General features: G+C 53.2%; 1 protein-coding gene across 2 annotated transcripts in view; it reads left to right on the top strand.

Moving 5' to 3' along the window:
* UHRF1 (ubiquitin like with PHD and ring finger domains 1) overlaps nt 1-19,126 on the top strand; it is a 35,560-nt gene that overhangs the window by 6,502 nt on the left and 9,932 nt on the right. For both annotated transcript variants that reach the window (XM_045549198.1, XM_045549206.1), the window contains exons 3-11: nt 5,809-6,072; nt 7,041-7,195; nt 9,274-9,489; nt 13,217-13,317; nt 13,434-13,620; nt 14,662-14,785; nt 14,882-14,989; nt 16,716-16,820; nt 17,617-17,723. In XM_045549198.1, coding sequence (XP_045405154.1) covers nt 5,809-6,072; nt 7,041-7,195; nt 9,274-9,489; nt 13,217-13,317; nt 13,434-13,620; nt 14,662-14,785; nt 14,882-14,989; nt 16,716-16,820; nt 17,617-17,723 — 1,367 coding nt within the window. The remainder of the gene's footprint in view (nt 1-5,808; nt 6,073-7,040; nt 7,196-9,273; nt 9,490-13,216; nt 13,318-13,433; nt 13,621-14,661; nt 14,786-14,881; nt 14,990-16,715; nt 16,821-17,616; nt 17,724-19,126) is intronic.

Below are 19,126 nucleotides of genomic sequence, written 5' to 3'. Positions count from 1 at the left end.
CCTTTCTTTGCCCTGACTTTTCATATAATAGCTCTGTGATGGTTCCACGTCAGTGCCATAGCTGCTTTGTTCTTGTGGCTTAATAGACCTCTTGTTTGGATGCATTGTAATTTATTTACCTACTTATTTTCTTGAGACAGGGTCTTGCTCTGTTGCCCGGGCTGGACTGCTGGTGTCGTCATAGCTCACTGCAGCCTCCAACACCTGATTTACCAGTTTATTTAATATTGCTGAGCCTTTTGGTTGTTCCTGTTTTTTTTTCCTCCCCCAGTAAGTTCAAGGTTGCGGTGTACACCCTTGCTACACACGTCTTTGTGCGTATGATTGAGTGCGGCGACAGGCTGCATTCCTTGAAGTGCAGTTGGGTCAGAGGTTGAATAGGTACCTTTTAATTTTTGATGATTTTTTCCTACCAGCAAGGGCAGGGGCTGCTAGATAGGTTTTAGATTAAACCACTCCTTCTACTGGGCACAATGATAGCACTTGAGTTAGGGCTGCGGTGATACCATTTAATAGAACATTTCACTTTACTGGGTTCAGTGACTTAAAAACTTTCCCATCATGGAAATTTGTAATCATTTTAATCATCAGCCAAGAATAAAGGGTATAATGAAGCTCTGCACCCATCACCCTCTGCAGTAGTCCCCAGCTGGGCCTGATGCTTGTTTTCTGCCCTGCTCACCTAGCTCTACCCTACTGGATTGTTTTTTTTTTTGAGACAGAGTCTCACTCTGTTGCCCTGGCTAGAGTGCCGTGGCATCAGCCTAGCTCACAGCAACCTCAAACTCCTGGGCTCAAGCGATCAGCCTCCCAAGTAGCTGGAACTACAGGCATGCGCCACCATGCCCGGCTAATTTTTTCTATATATTTTTAGTTGTCCAGCTAATTTCCTTCTGTTTTTAGTAGAGACGGGGTCTCGCTCTTGCTCAGGCTGGTCTCGAACTCCTGAGCTCAAATAATCCGCCCGCCTCGGTCTCCCACAGTGCTAGGATTACAGACGTGAGCCACCCCGCCAGGCCTATTTTATTTTTTCTAATATGAAGCGGGTAGTGAGATTCAATTTTCTTTCTTTCTTTTTTTTTTTTTGAGACAGGGTCTCACTCTGTCAACCCTAGCTGGAGTGCAGTGGTGTCATTGTAGCTCACTTGCAGCCTCTAACTCTTGGGCTCAAGTGATCCTTCTGAGTAGCTAGGACTACAGGCATACACCACCATTCCTGGCTGATTTTTCTATTTTTAGTAGAGACATGGTCTCAAAGTCCTGGCCCCAAGTGATTCTCCTGCCTTGGCCTCCCAGGGTGCTGGGATTCCATGTGTGAGCCACTGCGCCCGGCCCCCAAAGGTTTAATTTTTAACATTAGAAACCCTAAAATAGGGCCAGGTGTGGTGGCTCACGCCTGTAATCCTAGCACTCGGGGAGGCCGAGGCGGGCGGATCGCTCGAGGTCAGGAGTTCGAGACCAGCCTGAGCAAGAGCGAGACCCCGTCTCTACTAAAAATAGAAAGAAATTAGCTGGCCAACTAAAATATATATAGAAAAAAAATTAGTCGGGCATGGTGGCACATGCCTGTAGTCCCAGCTACTGGGGAGGCTGAGGCAGGAGGATCGCTTAAGCCCAGGAGTTTGAGGTTGCTGTGAGCTAGGTTGACGCCACGGCACTCACTCTAGCCTGGGCAACAGAGTGACACTCTGTCTCAAAAAAAAAAAAGAAACCCTAAAATAAGGTGTGACTTTTCTGTGCTTTGGCTTTTTTTTTTTTTTTTTTTTTTTAAGCTTTCATTATCGTCATTAGCCTGAGGCTGGGATTTTTAGGGCCTCAGTCACAGACCCAGACTGGACTGGCTACTGGGAGAGTCGGAGCCTAACTTTCCCTCCTGTGGTTCCTGAACCTCTGTGCACAGCTTTTGGGCAAGCTCCACAGGGGAGGTGGCACTGACCACACACCTTGCTGTCACAAAATGTTGTACAAGCTTCTTCCTGCTTGCTTTGGGGCCCTTCTGGAAAGTTCTAGAAGCAACACCAGGAGGCAACCTAACTGGCCCATGAGTTGTGTTCTGGAGGCGGAGCTCCCTGCCCACGTCCCACCCTGTTTGTGTCCCTGTCGTTGGCACCTTTGTACCAGGAGACACGTCCTGCCTCCTGACACGGCCCTGGCCCAGCAGGGCCCAGCATGCGGCTCCTCTCTCAGTGGTTGCTGGTGAGGCTTGGCCAAGGCCTCAGGTCGGATCCTCCCTGGCGGCCCCAGAATACAGCCCTCACCCTCCGCATCCACATCCTGGTCTCTGTCCCAGGCAGGCAGGACGGGATCTGACCACGTGGCTTCCTCCTGGCTTTGTTCCATTTTCCCGCCACCTCCCGCTGTCCAGGTCACTTGGTTTGTGGCACCTCCCCCAGCCACCCTGCTGGCCTGCCCGTCCTCCCGACCTGCTCTCTGCTCCCCTCCTCTGTAATCTGCCGCATTTCCTCATCAGGGTGCGGGGAGGCCCCTCTACTGTGTTGTGTGGCTGTCATGTGCGGCTGCGTGACATTCCCTGGTGCAGATGAGCCGCCGCATGCTTGTTCCTTCTCCGCTGGCCAGCACTCAGGTGGTTTGCAATGTTTTGCCACCAAGTGATGCTGCTATGAACATACGACGAGCACCTGTGTACGTGTCCCTGGGACACACATGGGGGGCCTGTCTAGCTCAGCGGTTCTCACTGGGGACATCTGTGGTTGTCACAATTGAGGAGGGTTCCTCCTGGCGCAGAGTGGGTGAAGGCCAGGGACGCTGCTCAGCACCTGCAGTGCCCAGGGCCTGTCCCTGAGCGTCAGCAGTGGCCGGTGGGGTGTGCCGAGCTGTGGAAGCGCCGGGCCCCAGGGCTCAAATGTCCTGGTCGTCATTTAAGTGCTGTTTGGCTTATGCCCTGCTGGTTCCCTGTCTGTTACACAGAACACACTTATCTTCCCCCCTTTTCTAAATTAATAAACTTTATTTCTTAGAGCAGTTTAAGTTCGTAGCAAAAGTGAATAGGAGGTACAAAGTGTCCCACACATCCCCTGTCCCCACAGCGGGGCACTGGTTACAGCAGATGAACCTCTGTAGATACATAAGCATCACTCAGTCCACGATTCACACTGGGGTCCACTTTTGGTGTTGCATGTTCTGTGGTTTGGACACGTACATGACATGTGTCTGCCGTGGTAGTTTCCTACAGCCCAGTTCGCCACCCTCAAAGTCCCCCGGGCTCCACCTGCTCCTCCCTCCCTGCCCCCAGCCTCCAGCTACCACTGATCTTTTACTGCCGCCATAGTTTTTGCCTTTTCCAGAATGTCCCATAGTTGGAACATACAGTGTGTGGCCTTTTCCAATGGGCTGCTTCATTTTTTTGACAGCTTCATTGGGATATAGTCTATATACTGTTCAATTCACCCATTTAAAAGTAGAGTTCAATGATTTTAGGTACATTTAAGAGTTGTGCAGCCATCATTGTAGTTGATTTTAGAACATTTCATCACATCTAGAGGAAATCCTGCACCCCCCACCCCCAGCCCCTGGCACCCACGAATCCGCTTCCTATCTCTGGATCTGCCTGTTCTGAACGTTTCGTTTCTTTTTTTTTTTTTTTTTTTTGAGACAGAGTCTCACTCTGTTGCCCTGGCTAGAGTGAGTGCCGTGGTGTCAGCCTAGCTCACAGCAACCTCAAACTCCTGGGTTCAAGCAAGCCTCCTGCCTCAGCCTCCTGAGTAGCTGGGACTACAGGCATGTGCCACCATGCCCGGCTAATTTTTCTATATATTTTTAGCTGTCCAAATAATTTCTTTCTATTTTTAGTAGAGACGAGGTCTCGCTCTTGCTCAGGCTGGTCTCGAACTCCTGAGCTCAATCCACCCGCCTTAGCCTCCCAGAGTGCTAGGGTTACAGGCGTGAGCCATCGCTCCTGGCCTGAACGTTTCATATAAATGGAGTCATGTGGCCTGTGTCAGAGCCTCGTCCCTTTTCATGACTGAGTGATATTCCACGTGTGGGTGGACCACGTTTTTATCTATCCATCTGTTGGTGGACACTGGGCTGTTTGCAACCTCTGACTGCTGAACGAAGCTGTGTGAACATCGGGTATAGGTTCACATGCCTTATCATTCCTGTCCGTGTCACCTCTGCCTGGTGTCAGAGTTGGTCCCGTGTTGAGGGGCTGGTGCTGTGCTTTCGCTGGGCGCCTGGGCAGTGCTGGGCATGTGACAGACACTCATGGCCGGCTGGGTGAACAGGTGGGGGGAAGCAGTTGTCGGTGGGTCCTCCATATCCAGGGTGGGCTTCTGGGCAGCCCCTGGAATCCCTGCAGCTGTATGTAGGGTGGACACGTGCTCAAGAGCATTTTCCTGATAGCCGGGCATGGTGGCCACACCTGTAGTCCCAGCCACTCGGGAGGCTGAGGTGGCAGGATCACTTGACCCAGGAATTGGGGCAGGAGTAGGGAAGGGGAAGAGGCATTTTTCTGGAGAAGGACCATCCTCCTTCAGGTTCTCCTGTGATGGATAAAGTGTAAAAGCCCCATGCAAGGAAGGACCGTGGACCCTGGGGCTCACTTTGACCCCAGGTGCTATTTGCATGTTAGGCCACCAGGCCCGAGGACACCAGCGGGTGGCAAGAGTTAGGTGGGAGGGAGGGAGAGAGCTGCCCTTTGTGTATCTGTTGGCCTCTCTCCTCTCCTTCCATAGGGCGATTCTGGCCCCATGGGACACTGGGCAATGTCTGGGGACATATGTGGTTGTCATGACAGGGGGCTGCTGCTGGCACAGAGTGGATAGTGGCTGGGGACACTGCTCAGCACTCTGCAGGGCCCAGGACTGCCACACCTGAGAGAGCGGGGCCCCACCCAGCCCCAGTGTCCATAATGCAGAAGGGGAGGGCCCCCCTTAGGGGCATGTGGTAAGCCACAGCAGAAGGGGGTCTCTGTTGGGTGTTGAGAGCTGAGAGGCAGTTTCTGTCAAAAGAAACCCACCCCCAAGCCTCTTGTAGCATCTGAATGCAGCCCAGGTGACGAGCTGCTTCGAGCACAGCCGCTGCTTCAGACGACCAGGGGCGCAGACAGTTGAAATGTGCTGGTGGCAGGTGCCTCTGCCCTCCGCCGTAAACCCTGGGAGTTAGGATATGGCCTCAGAGAGAGGGGTGGGGCGACGGCAGCAGAAGCTGCCCTGGCAGATAAGGTTTGAGCCCCTGGGAGGAATCGGGGACACTGGGGTGTTCCGTGTAGGGCAGGTCTCTCCCCCTACCGGGCACCGGGGACATTGGGACTGGATCCTTCTCTGGGGAGGGGCTGTCCTGGGCACTGCAGGGTGCTGAGCAGTGTCCCTGGCCTCGCCCACTCCATGCCAGGAGCTCCCCCTATCCCGAGTTGTGGAGGGAGTGTCCCCAGAAATCGCCTAATGTCCCCTGGGAGGTAGGATCACCCCTGGCTGAGAACCAGTGATAGAGGGTGACGTGTTCACTGTAGCTGTGAGCTACAGCTGCTGTGATCATAAAGTGCTAGGAAGATCCCCTGGAACCCCACGAGTGTCCACAGCACACTGGGGTGATGATGATGTGCGTGCTTACAGGACCACTGGGCACGTGCCACCAGCCGCCCTCACTGAGGGGGCCCAGGGTCCCTGAAGGAAGGGCTGAGGGCGCTGTGGGTCTGACACCCCTGGCTTTGGGGTCCTTCAGTCTGATCTACATCACACCGTGCATGAGGGTGGGAACATGGGGGCTTTTCTTGTGGCCAGCCTGGCACCCGGGGACCCAAACTCAAATATGGAGGACGAACGGCCTTTGTCCTGGGTGTCCCTGCAGATGGAGGACGGCCACAGTCTCTTCGACTACAATGTCCGCCTGAATGACACCATCCAGCTCCTGGTCCGCCAGAGCCTCGTGCTGCCCCCCGCCGCTGTCAAGGAGAGGGACCCCGAGCTCTCCGACACGGATTCCGGCTGCTGCCTGGCCCAGAGCGAGTCGGACAAGTCCTCGACCCACAGTGAGGCGGCCGCTGAGATGGACAGCAAAGTGGGCCTGGCAGACGAGGCCTTGTGGGTCGAGACCGGACAGGGTCTGTACAAGGTGAGGCTCTGGGGTCCAACACTGTCCCTGCCTCGTGGTCTCCACACACTCGGGGGCACGAGGAGTACACCCCATGCCCCTCATTGTTGCTGGTTCCCGGCCGCACTACTTGGACTTTGTTGAGAGCAGCCAGCCCCCTCCCTGGCTCTGGGTGGGCCGCCTCCGTCCCGTGGTGGAAATGACCAGGGGGTGGTTTCCTGTGTGTTCCTGGCAGGGAACATATGGTTCTCCAGGGTTCATTTTTGACCCTCTAGAGTGGAGTCCTCTGTTCGGGCCTGCAGGTGTCTTCTCTGTGGCCCTTGCAGTGACTGGAATTTCTGAATTTACTGCCACCGTCTAAGATTAGGAAGTGTCCAGACATGGTGGCTCATACCTGTAGTCCCAGCACTTTGGGAGGCCGAGGCCTGAGGATCGCTTGAGGCCAGGAGTTGGAGGCTGCAGTGAGCTGTGATCCTGCCACTGCACTCCAGCCTGGGTGACAGAGCAAGAACCCCGTCTCTTAAAAAGAAATTTCACAGATCTAGATTTCCAACTTCTCTTGACAGACGAGCAGTTCTGGTCTCCCTGGGCTGCACAGCAGCTGTGGCTAGGGTGTGGCAGCAGGGACTCCTGTTGAGATAATCCCTGCATCCTCCGCTCCCCATGGTCCTTGTCTTGGGCAATTCTGCCCTTCGGGGGACACAGCGATGTCTGGGGACAACTACAGTAGTCATTACTTGAGGGGTGCTTCTGGCATGGAGTTGGGTGGAGGGCAGGAATGCTGCTCAGCACTTGCAGGGTCCAGGATGGCCCCTCCTGGGGAACGATCCAGCCCGAGTCACTAGTGCTGCAGCGGCTAAACCCCATTACACTTACAGTGTCTGAGTTCACTGCCCAGTTCCAAAGCACCCAGCGCTCTTGGAACCAGGACAGGCTCCCACTGGTGTCCCGTACCTGGGTCAGGATGAGAACTTCCTTGTTCCTCGCAGGTCAATGAGTACGTGGATGCTCGGGACACGAACATGGGGGCGTGGTTTGAGGCACAGGTGGTCAGGGTGACACAGAAGGCCCCTTCCCGGGACGAGCCCTGCTGCTCCACCTCGGCGCTGGAAGATGATGTCATTTATCATGTGAAATACGACGAGTGAGTGTGGTGGCGGGTGGGCAGGTGGCCTGGGAGCTTGGGCTCTTTGGGGCATGTCATCGTTGGCCATGTGTCCTCAAGCTGGACCTTGGTACTGTCTTGGGATGGTGATTAGGATTTGGGGGGCCCCCGTCCTCATGTTCCCTAACAACACACAAGGCCACCTACTTGGGGACCAGCCAGGCTGGTCCTTCCTTGGGTCATCTGGAAGAGCTCAGCTCAGCTCAGTCCAGCCAAATTGCTGCTCTCCCCCGCCCCACTTCTGTTTCATCATGCTGCTTGTTTGCATGTGGAACCATCTTTCATGTTTGTTTCTCTTCCCTGCGTGGAACGTAAAGCTCCATTTCCAGTGTATGTATTTATTGGGCACTTACTGTGTGCCCGGCCCTGTGCCGGGCACGGGGCGGGGGATATACATTGGTGAACACAGATGGCGTCTGTGCAGGCTGGTGTAATAAAATACCACAGACCTCGTGGCTCAAACAACAGACACTGACTTTCTCAGGGTTCTGGAGGCTGAAGTGCAAGGGAAAGGGATATGGTCGGGGAGGGTTATGGGGAGGGCTCTCTTCCTGGCTTGCACATGGCTGCCTTCTCGCTGTGTCCTCACATGGTTTGTCTTCTGTCTGCTCTGGTGATCTCTTCCTCCTGTAGGGACACCGGTCCTATCACATTAGGGTCCCATGCTTGTGACCTCAGTTAACCTTCATTACCTCCCTCAGTGTCCTTTCTCCGATATAGTGACATTGTGGGTTAGGGCTTCAACATATGAATTTCGAGGGGGACACGATTTGGTCCACGAAAGAGGGCAAAGCCTGCCTGCCACACATTGTAGAGGGCACAGAGGTTTTATCTGGTTCCATGCGGGGTCCCTTCTGCTCAACAGTTTCCAGCACATGTTAGCTCTGTTAAAATTATTGGAGAAATTGGATTGTGTGAATCACAGACACAAGATTCACATCCTCTTGGTTGAGGGGGGTCTCAAATTGCAGCCCTAGGACCTAATGTGGCCCACCGCCTGGTTTTGTAATTAAGTTTTATCAAAACCATCAGCGCCCATCAGTTCCATGCAATGTCTATGGTGGCTGTCCTGTTACGCCCTATGGCAGGGTCAAGCAGTTGCAACAGAGAACTTCCAGCTCATGAAGCCAAAAATAAACCATCTGGCCCTTTGTAGAAAAAGATTGACCCCTGTTCTTGGTGGTTTATGAGAAAGTAATGAATCCCAGGCAGTAGAGCTAGCAGAATAGATTTGGGGGTTGCCCTCTCACTTGAGGCTAACTTTGCTGCTGATGGTAGCACTAGAACATTCTATTTTGTGCCTTTTCTTGTGGCTATTGGCATATTCCTGTATATCTAGAATAATGACTTTCCATTATATTCCAATATCTCTTATGTTGTATTTACATAAAATAACATGTGTTCCATTACAAAAATCATTTTCAACACTCGTATGTTGAAACCGTATTTTGTTTATTCTCCTGAACTTTGCTTCCCCAGTTCCTAGGGCTGCCATAACAAAGTGCCACAAGCTGACTGGCTAATAATGACTGAAATGTGTCATCTCTCAGTTCTGGCAGCTGGAAGTCCAAGATCAAGGTGTCGGCAGGGCCAGACTCTAGGCGAGGGCCCTCCTTTGCCTTTCCCAGCTTTGGGTGGCGGCCGGCAAGCCTTGGTGTTCCCAGGCATTTGCCTTCATCTTCGTGTGACATTCTCCCCTGTGTGTCTCTTTTCCTCTTCTAAAGACATCAGTCCTGTCGGATTAGGGCCCACCCTACTGCAGTGTGACCTCATCCTAACATGGTTATATCTGCTAAGATCCTGTCTCCAAAAAAAGGTCCTATTCACAGGTACCAGAGATTAGGACTTCAAGATCTTTTTGGGAGGACATGCCCCAACCTATAACACCTGTAACTGGAGTGTCTTGCATATGTGTGTTTTCAGCACTAACAGGCAAGGCCATGGGGGAGGGGACTCTGCACACACTAGGGTGTGTGGCCGCCTCGGCCTCTATTACCTGTTGAGGGGATAAAGTGTGACGTGACCGTGGGCTTCTAACGATGGGCTTTTTCTCCCAGCTACCCGGAGAACGGTGTGGTCCAGATGAACTCCAGGGACGTCCGCGCCCGCGCTCGCACCATCATCAAGTGGCAGGACCTGGAGGTGGGCCAGGTGGTCATGCTCAACTACAACCCCGACAACCCCAAGGAGCGGGGCTTCTGGTATGATGCGGAGATCACCAGGAAGCGCGAGACCAGGACGCTGCGGGAGCTGTATGCCAACGTCATGCTGGGGTGAGCCACGTGCCCTCCCTCCTCTGGGGCCTCTGGACCTGGCCAGCCCTCAGCCTCTGCCTGGCTTCCAAACTTGGGGAACAGGTGACACATTTAGACAGGTCGGAACTCGGAAGGCGCCCTAGACCACACGGTGAACGTTCTCCCTTCTCTGCCCAGGTCACCCTGTCTCCGCCTCTGGAGACACCACTGTCCCCAGTGCCTGCCAGGGTATTCTGTGCACACACAGGTGAGCGGAACACTTAGGGCCGTTCTCTGCCTTAGTCAGCAAGCTGCAGTCCCCAGGCCAGATCTGGCCCTCTGCCTGTTGTGACAAAGTTTTGTGGGACACAGATGCCCGTTTGTTTACCTATTACTGGCTGCTTTTGTGCTCCAAGAGCAGAATCTAGTCACTGCAGCAGAGACGTGTGACTTGCCGAGCTGGAAATACTCACTGTCTGGCCCTTGGCAGAGCCCCGTCCTGCCTCTCTTCTTTTATTGCATTATTTTTTTTTGTGTGTGGTGAGATATATGCCATGGGAAATTGACTGTTGTAACCACTTTTAAGTGCACAGCTCAGCGGCATTAAGCACACTCGCGTTGCTGTGCAGCTGTCACCACCCTCTATCTCTAGAACTTTCTCATCTTCCCAAACCGACACTCTGTCCCCATGAAACACTCCCTGCCCCCTCCCCAGCCCCTGGCACCCACCGTCCTCCTTCCTGTCTCTGTGGATCTGATGACTCTAGGGACCTCGTGTGAGTGGAATCACACAGGATGTGCCCTTCTGTGTCTGGCCTCTCACTGAGCACCAAGTCCTCAAGTTCCATCCACGCTGTAGCCTGTGTCAGAGCCTCGTCCCTTTTTAAGGCTGAATCATTTTCTGTTATATATATATGTTGTATGTGCACACGAATGTCTGGGGAACAATGTCCCAAGCCGATTTACAGCAAGTGCAAAGGCCCCGGGGCAGAGCCGTTTCTGGTGCATCTGTGGCCCATCAGAGGGAGCCCAGTGGGCTGGAGGGAAGGGCAGGAGGGAGCGTGGAGGCCGTGGAAGCTGCCCTGAGTAGGTTGTGCAGGGCATGGCTAGGACGCCATATGGAATTGGTGTTATCTAGTAGGAGCAGTGTTGAGCCCAGGAGTGATACACTTTGAGCTACGATTAAGGTTGGCCTTGGCTGCCCAGCAGGGAGTGGACTGCAGGGGCTGTGTGGCAGCTGTGAGACAGGGGAAGACTGCTATGGTCACTGGGGGACAAGGTCTTGGAGCTCGTGTCATGTAGTAATGTCTCCGATGGCCCTCTGCGGTGGCAGAGGGCTTGCCTGGTCCCTAACCGTGTCGATGCAGGACCCTCAGAGGCTTGAATGCCTCCTCCAGGGATTGGCCTGCCCCAGCACTCGGGGCATCCTGGGTGCCGTCCCTCCCTGCATGGGTGAGAGGCCAGTGCTACGTGAGGGCCCCGACTGGCAAGTGCACTTGCCACCTGAGTCTGTCATTGGCCATGGCGTGCCTGTGCAGGGGTGGTCCAATCAGGGTGGCTGACTTCTCCTGCACAGGGCCAGATTGTAAATATTTTATCTTTGCCGGCCAGAGGGGCTCTATTGATACTACCCAACCCTGCGGGACATGAAGGGTGTGGCTGTGTGCCAATAAAACTTTATTGATTAAAAACAGTCGGCACTATTTGTAGGCCCCTAGTCTGAGTATTGTAAGTACTTAGCACCCTGATGCACTGCTTTTAGCTGCATTGTTTGGCATTCAGAAAGGCCTACGGGTATGAGTGTGTGTGTGTGTGTGTGTGTGTGTGTGTGTGTGTGTGTGTGTCTGTGTGTGTGTCTGTGTCTGTGTGTGTGTGTGTGTGCATAGCTTGGACGTAAAAGTATTTTTTTGAGCCACTGCCTTACTGTGAGAAAGGTGGAAGGTGTTACTGAATAAGGGAACCGGGCAGAGTATGTCGCGCCCGAGGCGATGCGATGTTAGTGACCTGCCTCTCTCTGCCTCACGGAAGAGAATCCTTTCCTGTTCCCCTTGGAGGCCAAGGAACAGGAGAGTGATGAAAATATTCTAGAATTGATTATGGTGATGGTTGCACAATACTGAATGTACTAGAAACCTGTGAATTCTGTGCTGTAACTGGGTGAATCGTTTGGTTTATAAATTATCTGTCCACAAAGCTGTGGTTTTTTTGCCTTTTTTTTTTTTTTTTTTAAAGAAAACAGCACAAAGTTAAAAACTCCCAAACCTCCCTTGTAATCTTGCTTTTGAACTTTTTAGCCTGAAAAGTTACCGGAAGGTAGGAACAAGGCTGGCCCTTCCTCCTCCTGTCTTCTGTGGGGTCACCTCTGCCACATGTTCGGTAACAGGATTTTGAAAACGGTCTGTGCTCAGCGATCAGAACAGCCCAGAAAAAGCTCACCTGCTTCCAAAAGACTGATTGAGGCTGAGCACTTCTGAGTGTCCTGTGTCAGACCCCTTTCCTGTGCAAGCGAGGGCACAGCACCCTGCTCTGCTGGGACTCAGGCCTCTGAAGGTGTCGACATTGATGTTCCCAAGGCTGAGCACAGGCCTGGGCTGGTTAGATGGCAGAGGTTCCGTTTGCGCTTGTGCCCCTGCGGCGAGACTTTGGGTAAACCACGGCCCCACTCTGGGCCTCACAGTCCCAGTTGTACGGTCAGAGGCTGGCCAGGACCCAGGGTCCTACTCGCACACACTCTCTGGCATCAGGGATGGAGGTGACAAGGCTGTTCGTGGCAGCAGCTGCCACTGCTTTTGGCTCGTTGGTGCGAGGGGAATCAGCCTGAGATTGCTGGGCCTTCAATTTTCTGAGGAACAAACACTGGGCACAGGGCCCAACACCTGGTTACCTTGTGACAACCTCCCTGGGTCCTCAGGTGCACAAAAGGCAGCTGCCCCCACGCTGGCAAGGGCTGGGGATCTGGCTCGGGTTACCTGGCTCTGGTGTCCACTCCCTTCCCGCTGTGCCTCCTGCATCCCCCAGAGGGCTTAGGACACGCATGAAAACGAATAGAAGAACCCAGAAAGCCCCAGATGCGAGCTCGCCAAGCACCTGAGTTTCCTCTTGTGACAGTCTGTGTGCATTTGATTTGGATAGCAGTTTGCCTCTTCTGGGAGGCAGGACCAAGGGGTAGGCGGCAAGAAGGAGAGCTGCTTCTCACCACTGGGTGTCACCTTCTCTCTCTGTACCCCTGGAACCTTGTCTTTTTTTTGGAGACAGGGTTTTGCTCTGTCGCCCAGGCTGGAATGCAGTGGCAGCATCATGGCTCACTGCAGCCTCCAACTCCTGGGCTCAAGCAATCCTCCTGCCCTGCCTCAGCCTCTGGAGTAGCTGAGACTACAGGCGTGTGCCACCACGCCTGGCTAATTTTTTTCTATTTTTAGTAGAGATGGGGTCTCATTTTTGCTCAGGCTGGTCTCGAACTCCTGAGCTCAAGAGATCCTCCCGCCTTGGCCTCCCAGAGTGCCGGGATTAGAGGCCTGAGCCACTGTGCCTGGCCTGAAATTCTGCCTTCTGTGTTGTCTTCCTTTTGCATCTGATTTAGCAGGACTTTAACCCACAAGGGGAATAGCTGAGCTTCTGCACAAGGCCCCGGGAAGCCTCCTGTCAGACGTAACTAGAACCAGCAGTGTTCCTGTGCTTCGAGAGTAATTTAAGGGGCAGGCTCCTCTCTGAGGTGCCTCAGTGGGGTTGGGCAGGCAGAATGTTCTAACCCACTCATCTCTCACAGGGATGATTCTCTCAACGACTGTCGCGTCATCTTTGTGGACGAAGTCTTCAAGATCGAGTACCCAGGCGAAGGTAGCCCCATGGTTGAGAACCCGACGAGACGTGAGTTCTGAGCCCGCCTCCCCCTGTCTCCCATGGCGGGTGCGGGGCGCGGGGGCTCCTGTCCCATCCCCGGCCTGGCTGGGCCCTGCCGGCGCTGACCCGCCCTCCGTGTGCAGGGAAGAGCGGGCCCTCCTGCAAGCACTGCAAGGACGACATGAGCAAGCTGTGCCGGGTCTGCGCCTGCCACGTGTGCGGGGGCCGGGAGGACCCTGACAAGCAGCTCATGTGTGACGAGTGTGACATGGCCTTCCACATCTACTGCCTCTGCCCGCCCCTCAGCAGCGTCCCCAGCGAGGACGAGTGGTGAGTGGGGCCTTGTCGCCTCTGGGGCGGGATGGGCCATGGGCACATGGCCTGCGTGGCCCCGGGCCTCGGGGCTTCATGGCTTCTGGGAAAGCAGGCCCTGAAGCCACCGAGCTCTTAGTGCCCGCTAGGATAACCTCAGACAGGGATGGGAAGGTGGTGACACGCTAGGCTCTGGTCTGAGGAACCTCTGTGTGTTAGCAGAGCTATTTTCCCTATAGCTCGGAGGTAGGAGCTGTCCTTGCCACCCCCCTCACCCTCATGGAGATGGGGAAACTGAGTCATGGTGGGGGAGGGTACCCGTTGAAGTTGCTCATCCCTTTTGTGCCACAGTGGCATTGGCTGTCGCTGCTGGGGACAGCTTGAAATTCTAAGCGGGAGGACGACGAGAGAGAACCCGATGTCCCGTAGAATATTCCGTGATGGTGGGAACATTTTCTAGTTCCATGCTGTCCAATCTTGTTGCCACAAGCCGCACATGGCTGCTGAGTACTTGGGCTCACAAGGGAGGGGCTGGATTTCTGACTTTATTTAACTTGAATGGATTAAAACAGCACTAAATGGCCCTGTGTGCTGAGTGGCCCCTGTTTTGGACAGGCCAGGACAATGGTAGTGCCAAGAGGGGACAGGTGGCCGGGCACGGTGGCTCACGACTGTAATCCTATCACTTTGGGAGGCCGAGGTGGGAGGATCACTCAAGGTCAGGAGTTCGAGACCAGCCTGAGCAAGAGTAAGACCCCTACTAAAAATAGAAATTATCTGGACTACTAAAAATATATATGGAAAAAATTAGCCAGGCATGGTGGCACACGCCTATAGTCCCAGCTACTCTGGAGGCTGAGGCAGGAGGATCGCTTAAGGCCAGGGGTTTGAGGTTGCTGTGAGCTAGGCTGACGCCACGGCACTCACTCTAGCCCAGGCAACACAGCGAGACTCTATCTCCAAAAAAACAACAAAAAAAGAGGGGACAGGTGTGGCTCGCGTCAGCTGAGATGGCTGTCTGCTGGGGCTACGGGCAGATGTGACAAGCTGTCCCCGTAGGTACTGCCCCGAGTGCCGGAACGACGCCAGCGAGGTGGTGCTGGCGGGAGAGAAGCTGCGGGAGAGCAAGAAGAAGGCCAAGATGGCATCGGCCACGTCGTCATCACAGCGGGACTGGGGGAAGGTGAGGTGTGGCCCCTCTTGCCACGTGGCCCTGCCACCCTCTTCCTGCCCCGCGGGGCTCATGCTTCTGTTGCCTTTGTGTCTCCACCACCGACAGGGCATGGCGTGCGTGGGCCGCACCAAGGAGTGCACCATTGTCCCGTCCAACCATTACGGACCCATCCCTGGGATCCCTGTGGGCACCATGTGGCGCTTCCGAGTCCAGGTACCTGCCACCTCCTGGGGCTTGGGGGCTCGTCCTGCTTGTGTTGAGTGACGTCCCCTGGTATTGGCCAGCCGGGGCCGCGGGAGTGACAGGATCCTGGCAGCATGGTGGCTGGCCGGGGACGGGTGGGAAAGGTTGGGAGGTTCTAGTTTACTCCTGTAGCTCCCTGGGGGCCTGAAAGTGGCTCTGAGGGGGGGGTTTAGGTGCCCATCTGCCCAGGGCCTTGTAAGGTCATTCCCAGAAGCTGCTATTCCAGGGGAAAAGTGGTGTCAGCTGAAGTGGACCCATGTTAGCACCAGTCAGTCTGTGCCAATGACACCCCCGCCTCTGACTGGGCTGTGACAGTGCTGGGTGCTGTCGCCTGTAGCCGAGGTGCCAAGGCAGACCAGACTTTGGTGCTAGTGACTCTGGGGCTAGATGTTCTCTGGGGTGGGGCTGTCCTGGGTGCTGCAGGGCACTGAGTAGTGTCCCTGCCTCCACCCACCCCACGCCAGGAGCAGTCTTGCCCCAGTTGTGACAACCACAGATGTCCCCAGACATCACCCCATGTCCTCTGGGGGTCAGGATCACCCCTGGGTGAGACCCACTGAGCTGGATGAACAAGACAGTGCCCATGACGGAGGTGGCAGGGCCAGCGGGAAGGGGATGGGTGCTCTGGAGGTGGCACCACACTTCACTCGTTCTCAGCAGTCAGCCCGGGTGCGCCCGTCACTGGGCCCTCTCAGGACGTTTCATGTTGAGCAAGTGACTGAGCGAATCTTGAGTCTTCCCCATAGGGGTGGCTTTTATTTTTAAAGACAGGGTCTCACTCTGTTGCCCAGGCTGGAGTGCAGTGGTGGGAACCCAGCTTACTGCAGCCTCGAACTCCCAGGTTCAAGCGATCCTCCTGTGTCAGCCTCTGCAGTAGCTGGGACTATGGGCATGCGCCACCGCACCTGGCTGATTTTCATAGTTTTTATAAAGATGGGGTCTCACTATGTCGCCCAGGTCTCAATTGTACCTTCCGCTTCAGCCTCCCTAAGTGCTAGGATCACAGGCATGAGCCACTGTGTCCAACAAAGGGCAGCTTTTTTTTTTTTTTTTTTTTTTTGAGACAGAGTCTCACTCTGTTGCCCAGGGTAGAGTGCCGTGGCGTCAGCCTAGCTCACAGCAACCTCAAACTCCGGGGCTCTAGCGATCCTTCTGCTTCAGCCTCCCGAGTAGCTGGGACTACAGGCATGCGCCACCATGCCGGCTAATTTTTTTCTATATATATTTTTAGCTGTCCAAATAATTTCTTTCTATTTTTAGTAGAGACAGGTCTCGCTCTTGCTCAGGCTGGTCTTGAACTCCTGACCTCGAGCGATCTACCTGCCTCGGCCTCCCAGAGTGCTAGGATCACAGGTGTGAGCCACCGCGCCCGGCCCAAAGGGCAGCTTTTTATATCCTTGTTTTGAACTCAGTCCGACCAGACACTGGTCATTCCCACTTTCCAGTTGCAGAAGTGGGACATCCAAGGTCATGAGTGGGGCTGCCCCAAGGGCATGTGGCGGGGCTGGAATTCAAGCCAGCTCTGTTCCTGGTGTGGCTCCGTCTGGGGGCGGGGAGGGAGGTGTCTATGATGCACGACTTACAGGCGTGATACGTTTGGTGAAAAGTCAGGCTACTGGGAGGGAGGGGGCGGGGCTGAGCTTTTTTGTAGCCATCATTGCAGAAGGTGTCATTTATTTCTCGGTGGTACCCCCAGGTCAGCGAGTCAGGTGTTCATCGGCCTCACGTGGCGGGTATCCACGGCCGCAGCAACGACGGGGCTTACTCTCTGGTCCTGGCGGGCGGCTATGAGGATGACGTGGTGAGTGCATGTGCGGGGGTGGAGAACTGTTGCTTTGTTTTTTTAAATTGTGATAAAATACACATAACATAAAATGTACCATCCTAACCATTTTTAAGTGGACAGCCCAGTGGCCTTAAGTCTCTGCATGTGATTGTGCAGCTATCACCACCTTCCACCTCCAGAACTTTCTCATCTCCCCAAACTGACACTCTGTTCCCATGAGATACTCTCTACCCACCCCCTCCCCAGCCCCTGGCACCCACCACTCTGCTTCCTGTCTCTGTAGATCTGACGACTCCAGGGACCTCCTGTGAGTGGAATCACACAGGATTTGTCCTTCTGTGTCTGGCTTATTTCATAAAGCATGACGTCCTGACAGTGCATCCACATTGTAGCCTGTGTCCGAATTTCCTTCTTTTTCATGGCTGCGTAATATTCCATTGTGTGGATAGACCACACTGTTCACCCGTTTATCCACCCATGGTGCCTCTCAGCTGTTGTGAATCTTGCCACTACAAATGTGCACGTAGAATCCTCAAGTCCCTGCTTTCAGTTCTTTGAGTCTATTCAATATGATCTGGAAGTGGACTTGCTGGATCATTTGATCATTGTATGTTAATTTCATGAGGACCCACCACATAGGTTCCAGTTTTGCAGTCCCACTGACAGCGCACAAGGTTTCTGGTCTCTCCACGTCCTTGCCAACACCTGTTGCTCTGTGTCTTTGGTGGTGGCCAGCCTAGCGGGGCTCGTGTTCCTCGCAGTCTCTCTTCTCCTCTGCGGAGGGCTCACCCAGCCTTCTCATCTGTTTCAGGACAATGGGAATTCTTTCACATACACAGGTAGTGGTGGTCGAGATCTTTCCGGCAACAAGCGAACTGCAGAACAGTCTTGCGATCAGAAACTCACCAACACCAACAGGTTCGTGTGAAACCATTTTCTCGTTTCTCCACTGACAGGCTTCTCTGAGCTCTCGGTTCCGTGTTGGGTGTCCTATCTGGCAAGTGGTAGTCCTGTTAACGTAAAGACATTCGATTCTTCCCTTCTCAGTGCTAAAGGTGTCATTCAGATGGGCTAAAGCAAACGTTTTCTCCAAAAGGCCAATTAGAGTAATACATATTTGCAGCTTTGAGGGCCACACAGTCTCTGTTGCAGCTACTCAGCACTGTGTCATAGCACAAAAGCAGCCATGGACCGTGTGGACATAAATGAGCATGGCTGTGTTCTGATAAAACTTTCTTTACAAAAGTAGGTGGTGGGCCATAGTTCACTTGAACCCTGGTTGCAGGATGGGGATGGACTTTCTCAGCCTAAAAGGCATCATAAAACCCGAAGAAAGAGACTGAGAGATTTGATCTAAATATTAATAAACATTGCAACAGCAAATCCTATAAATAAGACTAAAAAGCAGGTGACTACTTATGAGGAAAGTTAGCAACCTGGCACATGACGGTTATGTCTTTACTATATAAAGAGCTGTTGCAAATTGACAAGAAAAACTCTAATAGAAAAAGCAAAAGATGTGCAGATATTCATAGAAATGCAAATGGCCAAAGACCATGATAAATTGTTCAGCTCTAAGAACCGAATTCAAATTGTTTAGCTCTAGGAACCAAATGCAAATTGAAGCAATGGTGAGATACTTATTTCCCCTGCAAGTTGGCCAAAAATTCTAAAATCTCACGAAATGCCAGGAAATAGACTAGTTTTGCACTGTTGGTAGAAATATGATTTGGAAGCATATTTCTGGAAAGCTTTTGCCTATATGTATGAAGAGCTGTAAGTGTTCTATTCACGACCCTATAATTCCACTTTGAAAAATGTGTTTGGGAGACATGAAAAGTAGTATTTATCATACCATCATTTAAAACAGTAAGAAAAAAAAATCAGTAAATAATAACTAAATATCTACAAAAAGGGAGGATTGGTTATATATTTTTTTGTCTAGAAGAATAATTTTAGTAGGTGTTAAAAATCATGTTTTCAGAAAATATTTAATGCCATGGGGAACCACTCATTTGTCACATTACATGATGAAATCTGGACACAGAATTCTATGAAATCCCAGTTTACAAAAGTGCTGTTTTGCCCATAGACGGAAGCTGCACAGTTTTTTCCCCTCTCAAAGGCAATGAAAAAAATGGCATCGTAGTGTCAGTGGTGAGTCTGGCCCTGGCCTGGCTGGCCCCAGCCTTAGGGGGCAGGTCTTGACTGGACAGACCTGGCAGGCTGTGTCCCTTCCTTTGTACCTCCTCGGTTCTCTTGAAGACACCTTCCCCACGTCATGTGTTAGTCTCTCGTGCCTGTAGTAATGAAATACTACA

This window comes from Lemur catta, chromosome 1, assembly GCF_020740605.2.
Source record: "Lemur catta isolate mLemCat1 chromosome 1, mLemCat1.pri, whole genome shotgun sequence".
Lineage (NCBI taxonomy): Eukaryota > Metazoa > Chordata > Mammalia > Primates > Lemuridae > Lemur > Lemur catta.
The sequence above is the reverse complement of the archived record's forward strand: the minus strand, read 5'-3'. Positions and strand labels throughout refer to the sequence as shown.